The sequence below is a fragment of the Protopterus annectens genome, chromosome 13.part0 (assembly GCF_019279795.1).
Source record: "Protopterus annectens isolate FY-2018-M chromosome 13.part0, PAN1.0, whole genome shotgun sequence".
In the NCBI taxonomy this organism is placed as follows: domain Eukaryota; kingdom Metazoa; phylum Chordata; order Ceratodontiformes; family Protopteridae; genus Protopterus; species Protopterus annectens.
The window spans coordinates 992583618-992596201 of NC_056747.1; the positions used below are offsets into that span (position 1 = coordinate 992583618).

The 12584-nt window shown below is 38.2% G+C and overlaps 1 protein-coding gene across 1 annotated transcript in view; it reads left to right on the forward strand.

The window, feature by feature from the left end:
* The first annotated feature begins 2355 nt into the window (after nucleotides 1-2355).
* Nucleotides 2356-12584, forward strand: part of LOC122788039 (keratin, type I cytoskeletal 19-like) — a 37474-nt gene continuing 27245 nt past the window's right edge. The window contains exons 1-2 of the mRNA XM_044054960.1: nucleotides 2356-2939; nucleotides 7284-7366. Of these exons, the coding sequence (XP_043910895.1) occupies nucleotides 2439-2939; nucleotides 7284-7366 (584 nt within the window). The 5' untranslated portion in view covers nucleotides 2356-2438. The remainder of the gene's footprint in view (nucleotides 2940-7283; nucleotides 7367-12584) is intronic.

The following is a 12584-nucleotide window of genomic DNA, read 5'->3' on the forward strand; positions in this document are numbered from 1 at the left end:
TTCACTCTTTGATGGGAAACAGAAAGTTTATCCCAGGGATCAGTTCAGTGGCTCTGCTGGAAAGAGGCACAGGGAACTAATCTAAGGGGGTGGCGAAAGCCAACACATTCTGGCTAGGCTTATAAATGCCTTTGGGCAGATAGCCTAGTACCTACTATAAACATATGAACCTATGACCTTCAACTGTCTTGTACTGAATAATTGCATTACAGCAACATTAAAATATTTGCCACCATCAAGTGCCATGAGCAGTCAGATAACTCATATAACAGTAAAGCATGTCTTACCTTATCATCAATCACAACTCTGAGATTTTCTTTTTTAACTGGCTGTACTGCTTGATGATTTGACTGAGATTCTACTAACCCACTTTAAACTCCAAAAGAGGTAATGAAACTAACATCAAGCAGATGATCAACCACGACCCAAAGACACCGAAGGTTAAAGTACAGTGAAGGCATATACCAAAAGGCTGGACACGCTCAGGTAAAAAAAAAAAGTTTTTTTTTTCATTTCTGCTGACCCCTCAAGGAAGTGAGGATAGAGTGTGCTCCAGCCAGCACAATAATCAAAATGGGACAGCACCGCTAGCTCTTAATATGTCCTAAATATGGAATTGAAGATCTGACACAAATAGTGAAAGAATTATATTAGACGTGTTTAGTGAGACAGCTGTAATATAGCAATCATGCATCACAAAGGAACTATGTTATCCACTTCTCATATTTCACTTTTACCATTTTAATTTCATTTATGAATTCAAAGTTTGTACATCCTGTGCTCTTGTGCTGAGCAAAAAGGTGGATTTTAAAAATTAATCTGCACACAGTAGATTCCATTTTGTACACAAGATGCTGTCCACACAAAGAACAGATAAAAACATGTTCCCATAATATCTGCATTGCTGCATTAGGGAAATAGAGTAGGTCTTGGGTGCTGCTCATAAATACTGACCAAAAACACAAAGGAATATATAACGAATCACACATGCTGGCTGTGTTTAGCTGCAGACATAAGGAATACTGACTTATAACCCTCAACCTCATATACCTTGAATCAAGGGCAAAACATAAATTAATAAGAGACAAAAACAATGTCAGGGACATTGTTAGTTAAGGGCTTGGCTGACTGAGAAAGTTGTTAAATAGTGGGATTTCAATTAGTGTGTATGTACTTCTTTCGGCTGTTCCCGGTTAGGGTTTGCTACAGCAGAACACTGGTCCGCTAATGATTGGCAGCAGATTTTTACAGTGCCAAGGTGGCAGCTTGATGCCCAACCTTCAATGAAAGCACACCCATTTACACATGTCTTTCACACATCACTCGGAGGACATGCAGACTCCACACATAAGGTGATCCAGCCAAGAATTGAACAGGAGAATCTCTGGCTGTGAGGTGACAATGCTACCGCTGCACCACCGCAGCTTCCAATTAGTGTGTATATATTTACTAAGCAAACATATTCATTATTTTAATGTCTGGTACTTTTAAAGTTATTTTTTTGTCACAAAAATACAAATACACATTTTGTATGGGATTAAAGGAAAATTTCAAGGCAAAATTAAGAACAATTGTGAAATACATGAGACAATATACTAGAATTACAAAAACCTTAATATTACTACTGTATAAGTTTAAGAATCATTTCAGCCACTATAAAATATTTAAGATGGTTCTAGTGAATGTGTGCGTGTGTGTTTTAAACAGGATAAAACGGGTATATAAATGGAATGGTGAGTTCTACAATTTATTCTGTTTTTTTCAATTACTATTGGGGTCACTTGTTTGTGTGTTTTTAATAAAGAAGATTCGACTTGAACTAGATTGCGCTTCCCTACTTTCACTAATGGATTTATACTTTGGAAAGTTTTTAAAGAAAATATTTCTACCACCTGTTATTAGGTGGGATTTTCACAGTATGGTTTTTATTGGGTGCCTGAACTCTAAAGAAGCTCTAGGAAATCTTAGATCTTCCACACAGAGAAGTTTCCTCATTGTTAGTTGTGAATATTACTTTAACATTTTTTTCTTACCCCTCTCCTCAGTTTTCATGACTTTACATCTGCACTGGAATTCTTTACAATGAGATAATCTGGGGTGTGGTTATCATACTTTAAATCTATTGAAACAATGTACAGCTTTCTACTGATCACAAAAAGAAAAAAAAAGTGCCTAAGGCATTGGGTGTTTCCTTTCGCTTTGCAGTTAGCCTTATGAAAAAAAAAAAAAAAAAGACTCCACCAATGAAATATGATACACTCCAGTTTAGTCAAGTCCTGTTTGCCATAAAAAGTAATCTAAGGATCCTGGCCACACCTCCTTATGTAGTATATATGGGGATTCTAAAACTCAGGTAGTGCACACTAATTACAAGATCTGTCTTTGCTTGAGGCCAGAGTTCTTTCTGTACAGACTTGTCAGTTTTTGCCAGTGAAAACATGTCAGTCCATTACGCAATGTCAAGGCAGTCTGGATCTCTTAGAGGTCCAGGTAGTCTACGGATCTCTCAGATTTCCTCTACATCTGCCCCTGTTGTCCGCAAAGCTTATAGTGTATATGCAGGAACAGGTGGCCGAACTCTTGCTTCAGGGCCAGCATATGGTAGCAGCAGCCTAGTATCATCATCATTTACTGGTCTGGGGTCTGCAGCAGGTGGTTTGGGCGGAGGTCATGGGGCTGGTGCGGGTTTTGGTAGTTTTGCTGCAGCCTTGGCTGGTGCAGGTGATGGTGGCTTTCTCAGTGGAAATGAAAAGGCAACCATGCAAAACCTGAATGACCGTTTGGCTTCCTACCTGGATAAGGTGCGCAGCCTAGAGAATGCCAACCTTGAACTGGAGGTAAAGATCAAAGAACATTATCTCAAACAATCTCAGAGTGGAGAAGGAACAGGCCATGACTACAGTCACTATGAAAAGACAATCGATGACCTGAAGGATAAGGTAAGATATGCTTTATTATGATATGGGTTGGCTGACTGTTTGTGGTACTTGATTTTGGCAAACAATTTAATGTTACTGAACTGCAATTGTTCAGTGCAAGACAGTTAATTGCTGTGTTGATTTGTGTATATTCCCATCTATTCTTGTAATTAACATGTAGTCATTCTGCTTTTTAAAATACACGTGTACTTAATTGTAAACCCACATGTAAATAATAAGAATTTTAATCATATGCACATTTGTAAGCATTCTAGTGTTATTTGAATTACTACAACTTCTGCATCCATTTGCTTTAGCCTGAGGTATGATTTGAACAAGTGTAAACATGCTACAAAGATTCCTTAAAGAGATGAAGCTGTCAGCAATACATAGCAAAAAGCTGTGAAATAAAATGCTTAGACTGTAGTGACTGAAGAATTTTAAAATGTGTTTGTTAGTGAAGGGTACCAAACATTTTGTGTCTCAACATTGCTGACTCATTACTTAAAAAAAATAGATTTGCATTTTCATGACAGTGTTTCTTTTATATTTTTGCTTACCTAACATTATTTGTTTGGAGTGTGCTGAGAGAAGGAAACTCCTGTGGCAGAAAATATCATTTTTCAGGGCATTGTACTTTTGTTCTATAACTCTGACTAAAAATTACCAATACCTGAAACGTACCTTTATTCATTGTCAGTGGTAGCAGCATTTAATAATTCACAGATTGCGCAACTGGTATCCATGAAAGTCCACGCATTTACTACAAATAATGTTTTCAACTGCCCAGTTCTGCAAATTAGCAAAAGGTTTTAGTAATGCAAAATGTGTCATATTTTGTCTTGGTGAGAACCACCTTTAAACTTAAGGAAAAACATTTTTTTTCTGAAGAAATTATCTCCCTGTTCTGTCTGAGTATTCTACCTAGGATCTCTCAGATTTTCTCTTAGTGAAATGATATACCATACATTTCTTATTTTTGTTATATTAGCTTCACAGCCTTGTATGAGTTGGCAGGTCCATTTCTGCAGATGTAACACAGTAATACTTCAGAGTAACAGATAGCAGGATTTATAGACTGTTAATGGTACATCCTACATGCATTGGGGAAACTCTTGAATTAGAGAATGACAAAGTCCAGAAAAAAATGTGAATATATTTCCTCTGTGAGCAGTGATGCAGGATGCAAATCATGCGTATCGGTCAAGAACTCCTTGCTTAGTGCTGCAAATTGCTGTGTGTGTGTGTACAAGCGCACGCATGAGTTCAGCATAATTCACTGACCCAAACGCATGACCTTGCTGTGATTCAGGGCAAGAATACCTGTTACGTGCCCCTGTGGAGTCGTTGGAAGTGTTACTGCTGTATCTTTCGGCTTTTCCCGATTAGGGTCGCCACATCGGAACTCCGGTCCGCAAATGATTGGCAGTACACTTTTGCGTACCGACTTGGCAGGCTTAACGCACAACCTTCAAAGCAGGTACGCCCATTCACGCATGTCTCTATACAGAAGACGCTTTAGCTGAGAATCGAACAAGACAACATGTAACTGTGAGACGACAACGCTACCGCAGCAGCACCACCGCGTTATTGTAACTGCATTAAGTAAGCCCTTACTTGCAGAGCGGCACCAGTATGAATGAATAAAAAAGCTTATCGTATTTCCCTGTAGAGCTTACCTTTATGGTATCACCTGTTCCTTGAAGACTTTTATAGTACTTCACCATAAAATTAAGGCTGTTATGCCTGATAAATTAAAAATACAAGAAAATACTTACAAAACTAGGGACTTTACTTTATCTTTTCATTGTTTTTTAATTTCATTTTATTTTTTTAATTTTCCAAGTATGTGTCTGAATGGGCTCTGATCTTTGAAACTTCATTGCTGTCTGTTATAGACGCTCAGTAAACAGGACTCAAAATGCTGTATTAAATTTTAGTATGCATAATTTCCTTTTGCGATGTCTTGTAAAAGAATGGTCCCTGACTGTAAAATGGACTCATTCAGGACTTCATAGTGACATGGAACATAACATGGACCAAATCCATGAAGTTCTGGCCCTGTAATTCCAGGGATCCTTTGTTCATAATTGATAACTGCTTATCTCCATAATAAAAGGATCAATTAGACTTGTTTATTTCATCAGATGTCCCTTTAAGAGGAGACAAGAACATAATCCATTTGTCAATCACAGCACTGAGCTGCATGGACCCTATTCAAACTCAGCTAAGGCGCAGTCTCTTGTTAAAGGATTTTCTCAAAAACACAGTAGGTTTAAAGAGGCAGCAGGAATCAAATCCTGAACTGCAGTAAGCTGTTCCATAACCTAAAACCTCTGCACTAGTTGTCAGACATGACTATATCTGTAAAGCTCAAACCCTTCTTATACAAGTCAGGTTAACTTGGCTAGACTAGATTAGATGTCCAGAATAATTCATAATTGTTTATGTATTCCTGTTTCATCTGTATGCCTAATTAGTACAACTCCATTCTGTATTCATTTTCCTTTGGTTGAGGTTTTGAGATGCAGCCAAAAAAAGGAACTTCTGTATGGTGTCTGTCATGGTAAGATATTATAGAAATATTCATCCTAATATTCAGTCTAGTGAGAGACTAAAACTTTGCAAATAAATATTTTTATGAGTGTTTTTTGCCACAAATAAGGAACAATATGCAATTCTAATTACTCAAGCAAATGAAGAGAAAACATGGTTACTTCTTTAATTATTCCTAATAAATCATCTTATCCAAAGTTATCAGCCATAGCTCATTGAAACAAAATTGGTTTTCTTAACAAAAGATTGCATGGGATAGTTGCTCCTACCTAACTTAGATAAGCATATCCCAGATCACACTACCTAGTGGAAAGGGGCCAGTGTTGTTTCTTAAATGGATATAGCCCTGACTATGTCCCAATTGACCTGGATTCGAGGCGTCTGTGGCACTGGCAGGGAAAGATGGGGAGGACATACACAGTAATCTGGGGACACAAGGGGGAGGTGTAGGGAGGTGTGGCCCTTATGGGAAGTAGGTGGGGGACATTGGCTGAGTTGCCGCCAATGCAGGAAGATATGCCTATATGACCTCATTGCAAACCACGCCCCTAGACACTTAAGTGTATCTGCAGGGAGAGGGAAGGTTAGAGCATTGCAAAAATCCAAAAAAACCTGCCTCCATCATGAGGCTGCACCAATCTAAGACAGACCATGTGGACAAAGAGAGGAGGGGAGCTGGTGGCAGCTGATGGTTAGCTGAGCAGAGTCAAAAAGAACAAAAGAATCATAAGAGAGAGAGAAACATCTTTTAAAATTAACTATTTTTCCATGCATCCTCAATAACTTCAGATTATATATGTTATTACTTTTCTACATATGACATCGTTTACTATGGAGCACTGCAGAAAAGTGTCTAGATTTACTGTAATGACCTAAGTTAGAAGAGCAGTCTGTAAGCTTCAGAGACTGGTGGTGGTGGGATGAAGCATCCAGCAGTGATTAATAAGAAATCATTGTGACAACAGCAAATTGATTATCTTCAAAAGATGTAGCTCAATTCTGTACTATCATTGACCAACCTCTTTTTTAAAAATTTTCTCATCCGCATATATACTGTTCTCCATTCCATCAAGGCTGAAAATCTGAGACATTTACAGTCAATCAAACCCTAAAAATATACAATTATTTGGATGATTGGGCACAAGCAAACAAGGGCAGTAGGAGCATCAAACAACATAATGATTCTGGTGGGCATAGATTCAAGATGGTGAGGTGGGGTCACCCTCCTATACTGTTGTATGATGCTCAGACCACCTCTAGATAACAGCTCACAGTTCTGAAGATCTGACAGTGCAAATGGTGTGAATCATCTAGAAATCACTCAAAAGAAGTTCACAGGGGTCATTAAGGTGATGGAAAGAAAAGAACATAAGCAATACTTGGGAAACAGGTACACAGGATGCTACATGGGAAATGTGAAGGGATAGAACAGTAGTTCACAAAGGGGAGTAGCTAACACCTGCTTTACTTGGAAGGTACTTTCTTTAACCTGGATATGCAAAAGCATTTATTTTTGTAGGAGAGAGAAAACTGTGGAAAGTTGGGATTGGCTAACTTGAGTGGGAGTTCACTTGTAAATCCATGAGTTCTTCTAGAGGAAATGAGACAGCTGGAAGTGGTTGTTCAATTCCAGGTAAGAGGACGCAGCAGCTACAGATTAGATATACTCAGATGGAATGAACTAATAAACAAATTATCTCCTGCTAGCTAATGACATGATATAAAGTAGCACACTGCTGTGGAAACATTTAAGTGCTTCTTTCATTCTTTGACCTCTGTTTTGTTTTTTTTTTTTGTTGTTTTTTTTAGGTCGTAAATGCAACTGTTGAAAATGCCAGCATTGTGTTGGGTATTGACAATGCTAAACTGGCTGCTGATGACTTCCGACAAAAGTAAGTACGTTTACAGTGAGTTCCAGCTCAGGCTCACTGGTGATGTTTAAAATGTTCATTTCTATCATTCTCAACAGGCTGCATGTTCTCTGTGATAGAATTGTCATGACAACAATTTTGTCATGTTTTTGTGGTGAAGCCAGAATAATTTTAGGAGTCAAAACTTCTTCTTCTGTTATTTGTGTATGGTACTATATATATATATATATATATATATATATATATATATATATATATATATGTGTTATTTTCTCATGGACAAGGTGGACATTCAAATAAAAATGTACTTTACTTTACTTAGTAAAAATGTTAGTAAAACAAAAGGAAGTTAATAGAAAGAATGTGAACATGAGTCTGTCTTGGAAACTGTTAAATAAAATAAGATATCAATACACAGGAGGTTCAGGTTAAAAAATTTACTAGTGTACACCAGGAGGCAAAAAACGTACAAGTACAGAATTTTGTCTGACATGAAACAGGAAGCACACAATTTTATATAGGTTTAACATTTAAGCTATGCCCACCTTACTGACGTGATATGTCACAGGGCATCTACATCACTTTCGCTTACAGTCTTCTATTCATAAAACTGTTGATGCTGTATATTTAAAAAAAAACTTTTCCTCTAGATACAATATGGCCTTGCTGTCCAGCTGGTCAGACATAATGTCTTTCTGTAAAGTTACTTCTTCAAGGTTTCATATCAGTTCGAATACAATAGCAGATTCAGTCTTTTAATACACGTCTTTGTTCTCTGTTACACTTTCTCACACAGCTGCGTGCTATCTCAGTAATACATATACAAGGCCAAATCATTCCAACAGGAAAGAGCAGAAGATTTCATTATTTCACACATTTAATTTCCTGACCCAGCAGATAATCACTTGTGAAAAGCATAAACATTAAAACTTGCTAAGCTAGCATTCTGCCAGGGCCAAAGATCAGCTTTGCTTCAAGCCACACTGCAGTTTCAAAACTACTTACATTTACACATTAATTAATCCCTACTGTTATATGATTAATAGAATAAAATGCATTATATACTACTTTGCTTTTAAACTAGCATTTCTCATATATTCAAATACACATTTTTCTAACATTTTCCCCCCTATTAATACTTTTTATTCTATTTTGAAGTATGCATAGTGTCATTTCATCTCCTAGCCTTTTCCACTTAGGATTTTCAGCTAGGTGAGTCATTCAATCTATACTTCAGAGAAAATGTCATCTGAGATCAATCTTTCAATCTCAATATCTTGGTACAAAGTTTCAGTAACAGATACATCAATAAAATCTTTGATTAATCTTTTCATGCAGGGAATTCCACAGCAAACACATGCTCCTATTAGGAGTATACCCACACAAATGGCAATCAGAATATTCATTAGGATGGAACCCCACCCCCCAAATAGATTCTGGAAAAAGTCCGTCAGTGGGTTTGGGCCTGGTTCAGTCATGGGTGATACTTGCTGAATTACCTCTAGGTGGTTATTGATCTCATGACGATTGTCAGGAATATAAGCACAGCATTCTTCTTTGATAAGCGCGCACGTACCACCTCTCGCTACTAGGGTGAAATCAAGAGCCATTCGATTTTGTAGCACAACAGTTCTCATTGCATTCAGTTCATCAGTCACCAGTTCTAGGGCAGAAAAAGTTGCATTACTCATTACTTTGAGAAGTTTCGACAACTTCCTCAGCTCCCAGATCGATTTGACTGCTCCATAGGCTGGGAATATTCCTGCCCAGGATATAACACTGTCACTCAAGTCCATATGAGTCAATTTGCTTTTGTCTTTCACGGCATTATGATCTTTCCAGCCAGCTTCGATCTTTCCGACTAGATTCACAGGTTTTTCAACTGGACCTTCAGGCTTTCGAGCTGCTTCTCTCACGTTTCGTATCTTACCCAAAGGTAATTCTGCAGTATGTCTTATTGCCGGAACCAAATAACCCAAAAATCAACTGCCGGACCAATTCTCAGGTAACCATTTATACGCCTTTTTCCCACAAATAAAATAACAGTTTTCTACTTTAGTACTAATACACATCAGCCCTGCATGAAACATTTTCTGATCTATAACTGACAATTGTTTAAACAAAACTGGATTTTTGCGAATGTCATTCGTAGTTGTTTTCAATTAGTTCAAATACGAGTCATAATTAGTATTGCAAAAAGTATTGCCATTACCATTCTTAATATAACATCGGTAAGATATGGTTATATTACAATTGCTCCAGCCCACCTGGAGGGTATCATTTTTATAGAAACATACAACTCCTTTTTGTGTGACAGGTAAAAATAAAGCTATTTTGTCCTGTGATCTCACAGTTCCTGTATCGAAAAGTAAATTCTCCCAAGTTTCATTTATCCCCAAAGGGACAGCGGACATTATCAGTCCTCCATATGCTGTTGGTATAACTGTACAGACCCAGCAATTTGAAATGTTCATAGTCTCTGCATATACACGTTTCATGGCTAGGTACGTGTTAAAATTTGGATGCCAGTCTATAGATGTTTCATCACGCCTTCCCACTTTCACTTGTGTGGTTGTGTGTAGGATAAACCACAACAAGAGGAAAATTGTCACAATTACAGTCAATAAATGTACACTCAACAAAATGATTATGCAACATCTCTGGGGTTGTTCTAAATTTCTATTCGCTTTGTTTTTGGCCATCTCAGTCTGGTTGTGTATCAGTCACAAAGTTTTTATCAAGTTGAAAGTTCTTTTCCGGTTTGCAATGTGTTAAATGAACCCAGGACGTCCTCTCGGCCACTCTAACTGCAGTAGGCATTGCCAACAGAACCTGGTACGGTCCCTCCCACTTTGGACTCGCCCAATTCTTCCATTTCGTCACTTTCAGCCAAACGTATGTCCCAGGAGCCAAGACTGCTTCCACCGGTCTGGTCTGTTCCTTATCTGAAAAAGAGTTAAACTGCAAAACAGATTTATTTGTTAACAGTTTCCTCATATAACTAGCTAATGAACTGTCAGCCTCTTGCTCTGCAAGCATGAGAGCTTTCCACTGAGGCACATAATATGCTCTCCCAAAAACCATTTCAAAGGGAGTCAAACCCTTTACATTTGGAACCGTTCTCATACTCAGCAGTGCTAAAGGTAGACAGTATATCCAATTCTTTTGGGTCTCCTCTACTAGCTTCCTAAGTTTACTTTTTAGGGTACCATTGTACCTTTCCACCAGTCCTGCTGACTGTGGGTGGTAGGCACAATGGTTCTTTAAGGAGATACCAAAAAATCTCCCAAGTTGGTGGATTGTCTGGTTTACGAAATGTGTGCCGTTGTCACTATAAATCCTTTTCGGAATGCCAAATCTAGGGATTACTTCTTTTATCAGGGTTTTCGCCACTGTTGCTGCATCCGGGTTTTTGGTTGGAAAAGCTTCTACCCATTTAGAAAACATGTCTACAATAACTAAACAAAACTTTTTCCCTTCACATTTATTCAGTTCTATGAAATCCATACAAATAGTATGGAACGGGTATGGTGGTATAGGAAAACTTCCTTGCTTGGTTTTAAATGCTCCTTGTACATGGTGCTTGTTACAAGTATGACAAGCTGCACAAAAGTTTTTTGTGTAGTTTGTGTATCCATATGTTTGGAATATTCGATTTACTAACTGTACCATCCCCCCTGTTGAGACATGGCACTGCCCATGGCTCAACAAAGTTGCATATCTAAATAAATTAGATGGCAATATCGGTTTTCTTTCTTTGGAAATGTACAGTCCATTCTCAAGAATTGCACCTTGTTTTACCCATTTTTGTTTCTCTGCTTTTGTAGTAAGCATCTGCATTGTTTTTAACATGTCTAAAGCTAAAATCTCAGAGGGTTGTAATTCCTCATTTAAAAGTAAAGTTTCTGAGTCTGAGGCTGCTTGCTTTGCAGCTGCATCAGCTTGTGCATTGCCTTTTGAAATCTTATCCTGCTGTTTCGTATGAGCTACACATTTACAGATAGCTACTTTGGTAGGTAACTGAATAGATTCTAATAATTCCAAAATAAATTGCGCATGATTAATAGGTTTTCCACTAGATGTTATCATTCCTCTATTTTTCCATTGTTGTGCAAATACATGTACTGTAGAAAAAGCATACTGACTATCAGTATATATGTTCACACACTTGTTTTTTGGTAAAGTACATGCCCTCGTCAAAGCTATCAATTCTGCTGCTTGTGCAGATAAGTTGTGTGGTAAGGATTGAGCTTCTAAAATTTCAGTGTCTGTAACTACTGCATACCCTACCAGATTCTTCCCTGTAGGACCCCTTCTGCATGAGCCGTCCACGTAATATGTCACCTCGGCATTATCCAAGGGCATATCTGTGAGATCCTGTCTAGGTAAAGCTAACTGTTCAATTTCCTGCAGGCAGCTGTGTGGTGTGCCATCCGCAGGAGTTGGGAGTAATGTTGATGGATTTAATGTCGTACATCGTTCAATTGTCATATGAGGTTGGCTCAGCAGTATAGTCATACATGAAAGATGTCTAGCAGGGGAAAGGTATGCCACTTTTTCTTGCAGTAAACTTATTGCAACTGCATGAGGCACTCTCAATGTGAGAGGGTGGAATAACACCACTGAGGCCGAAGCCTGTACTGCCATTGCAGCTGCAACTACTGCTTGTACACAGTGAGGCAAAGATTGTGCCACTGGGTCTAACTGTGATGAATAGTAGGCTATGGGGTGTTGCTTGTCCCCATGTTGTTGCGTCAATACTGACGTCATATATCCTTGTTTGCAATCTACGGTCTGAAAAAAACGTTTGTGATAATTTGGAAGTCCTAAAACTAATGAAGAAGCTATCAACTGCTTCAACCTGCAGAAAGCCATTTCTGCTTCGGTTGTCCATTGTAAAATATCTTGTGCTGCCATTGGTGTCTTATATATCAAGTCAGTCAGTGGAGCAGATTCCAAAGCATAATTTGGTATCCAGCTCCAGCAGAAATTAGTTGTACCCAAGAAAGACATCATTTCCTTCTTGGTTGCTGGTTTAGGTGCTTGCAAAATTGCTGTTTTTCTTTCCTCATCTAGTATTCTACCTTCATTGGATATTATATATCCCAAGTATCTAACTTGTTTTCTCCAAAGTTGTAACTTACTTTTGTTTACTTTGTGTCCTTGTGTTGCTAAAAATTTCAGTAATGCTACAGTATCCTCCCTGCACTGTTGCTGGGTGGGGGCTGCTAGCAAGATG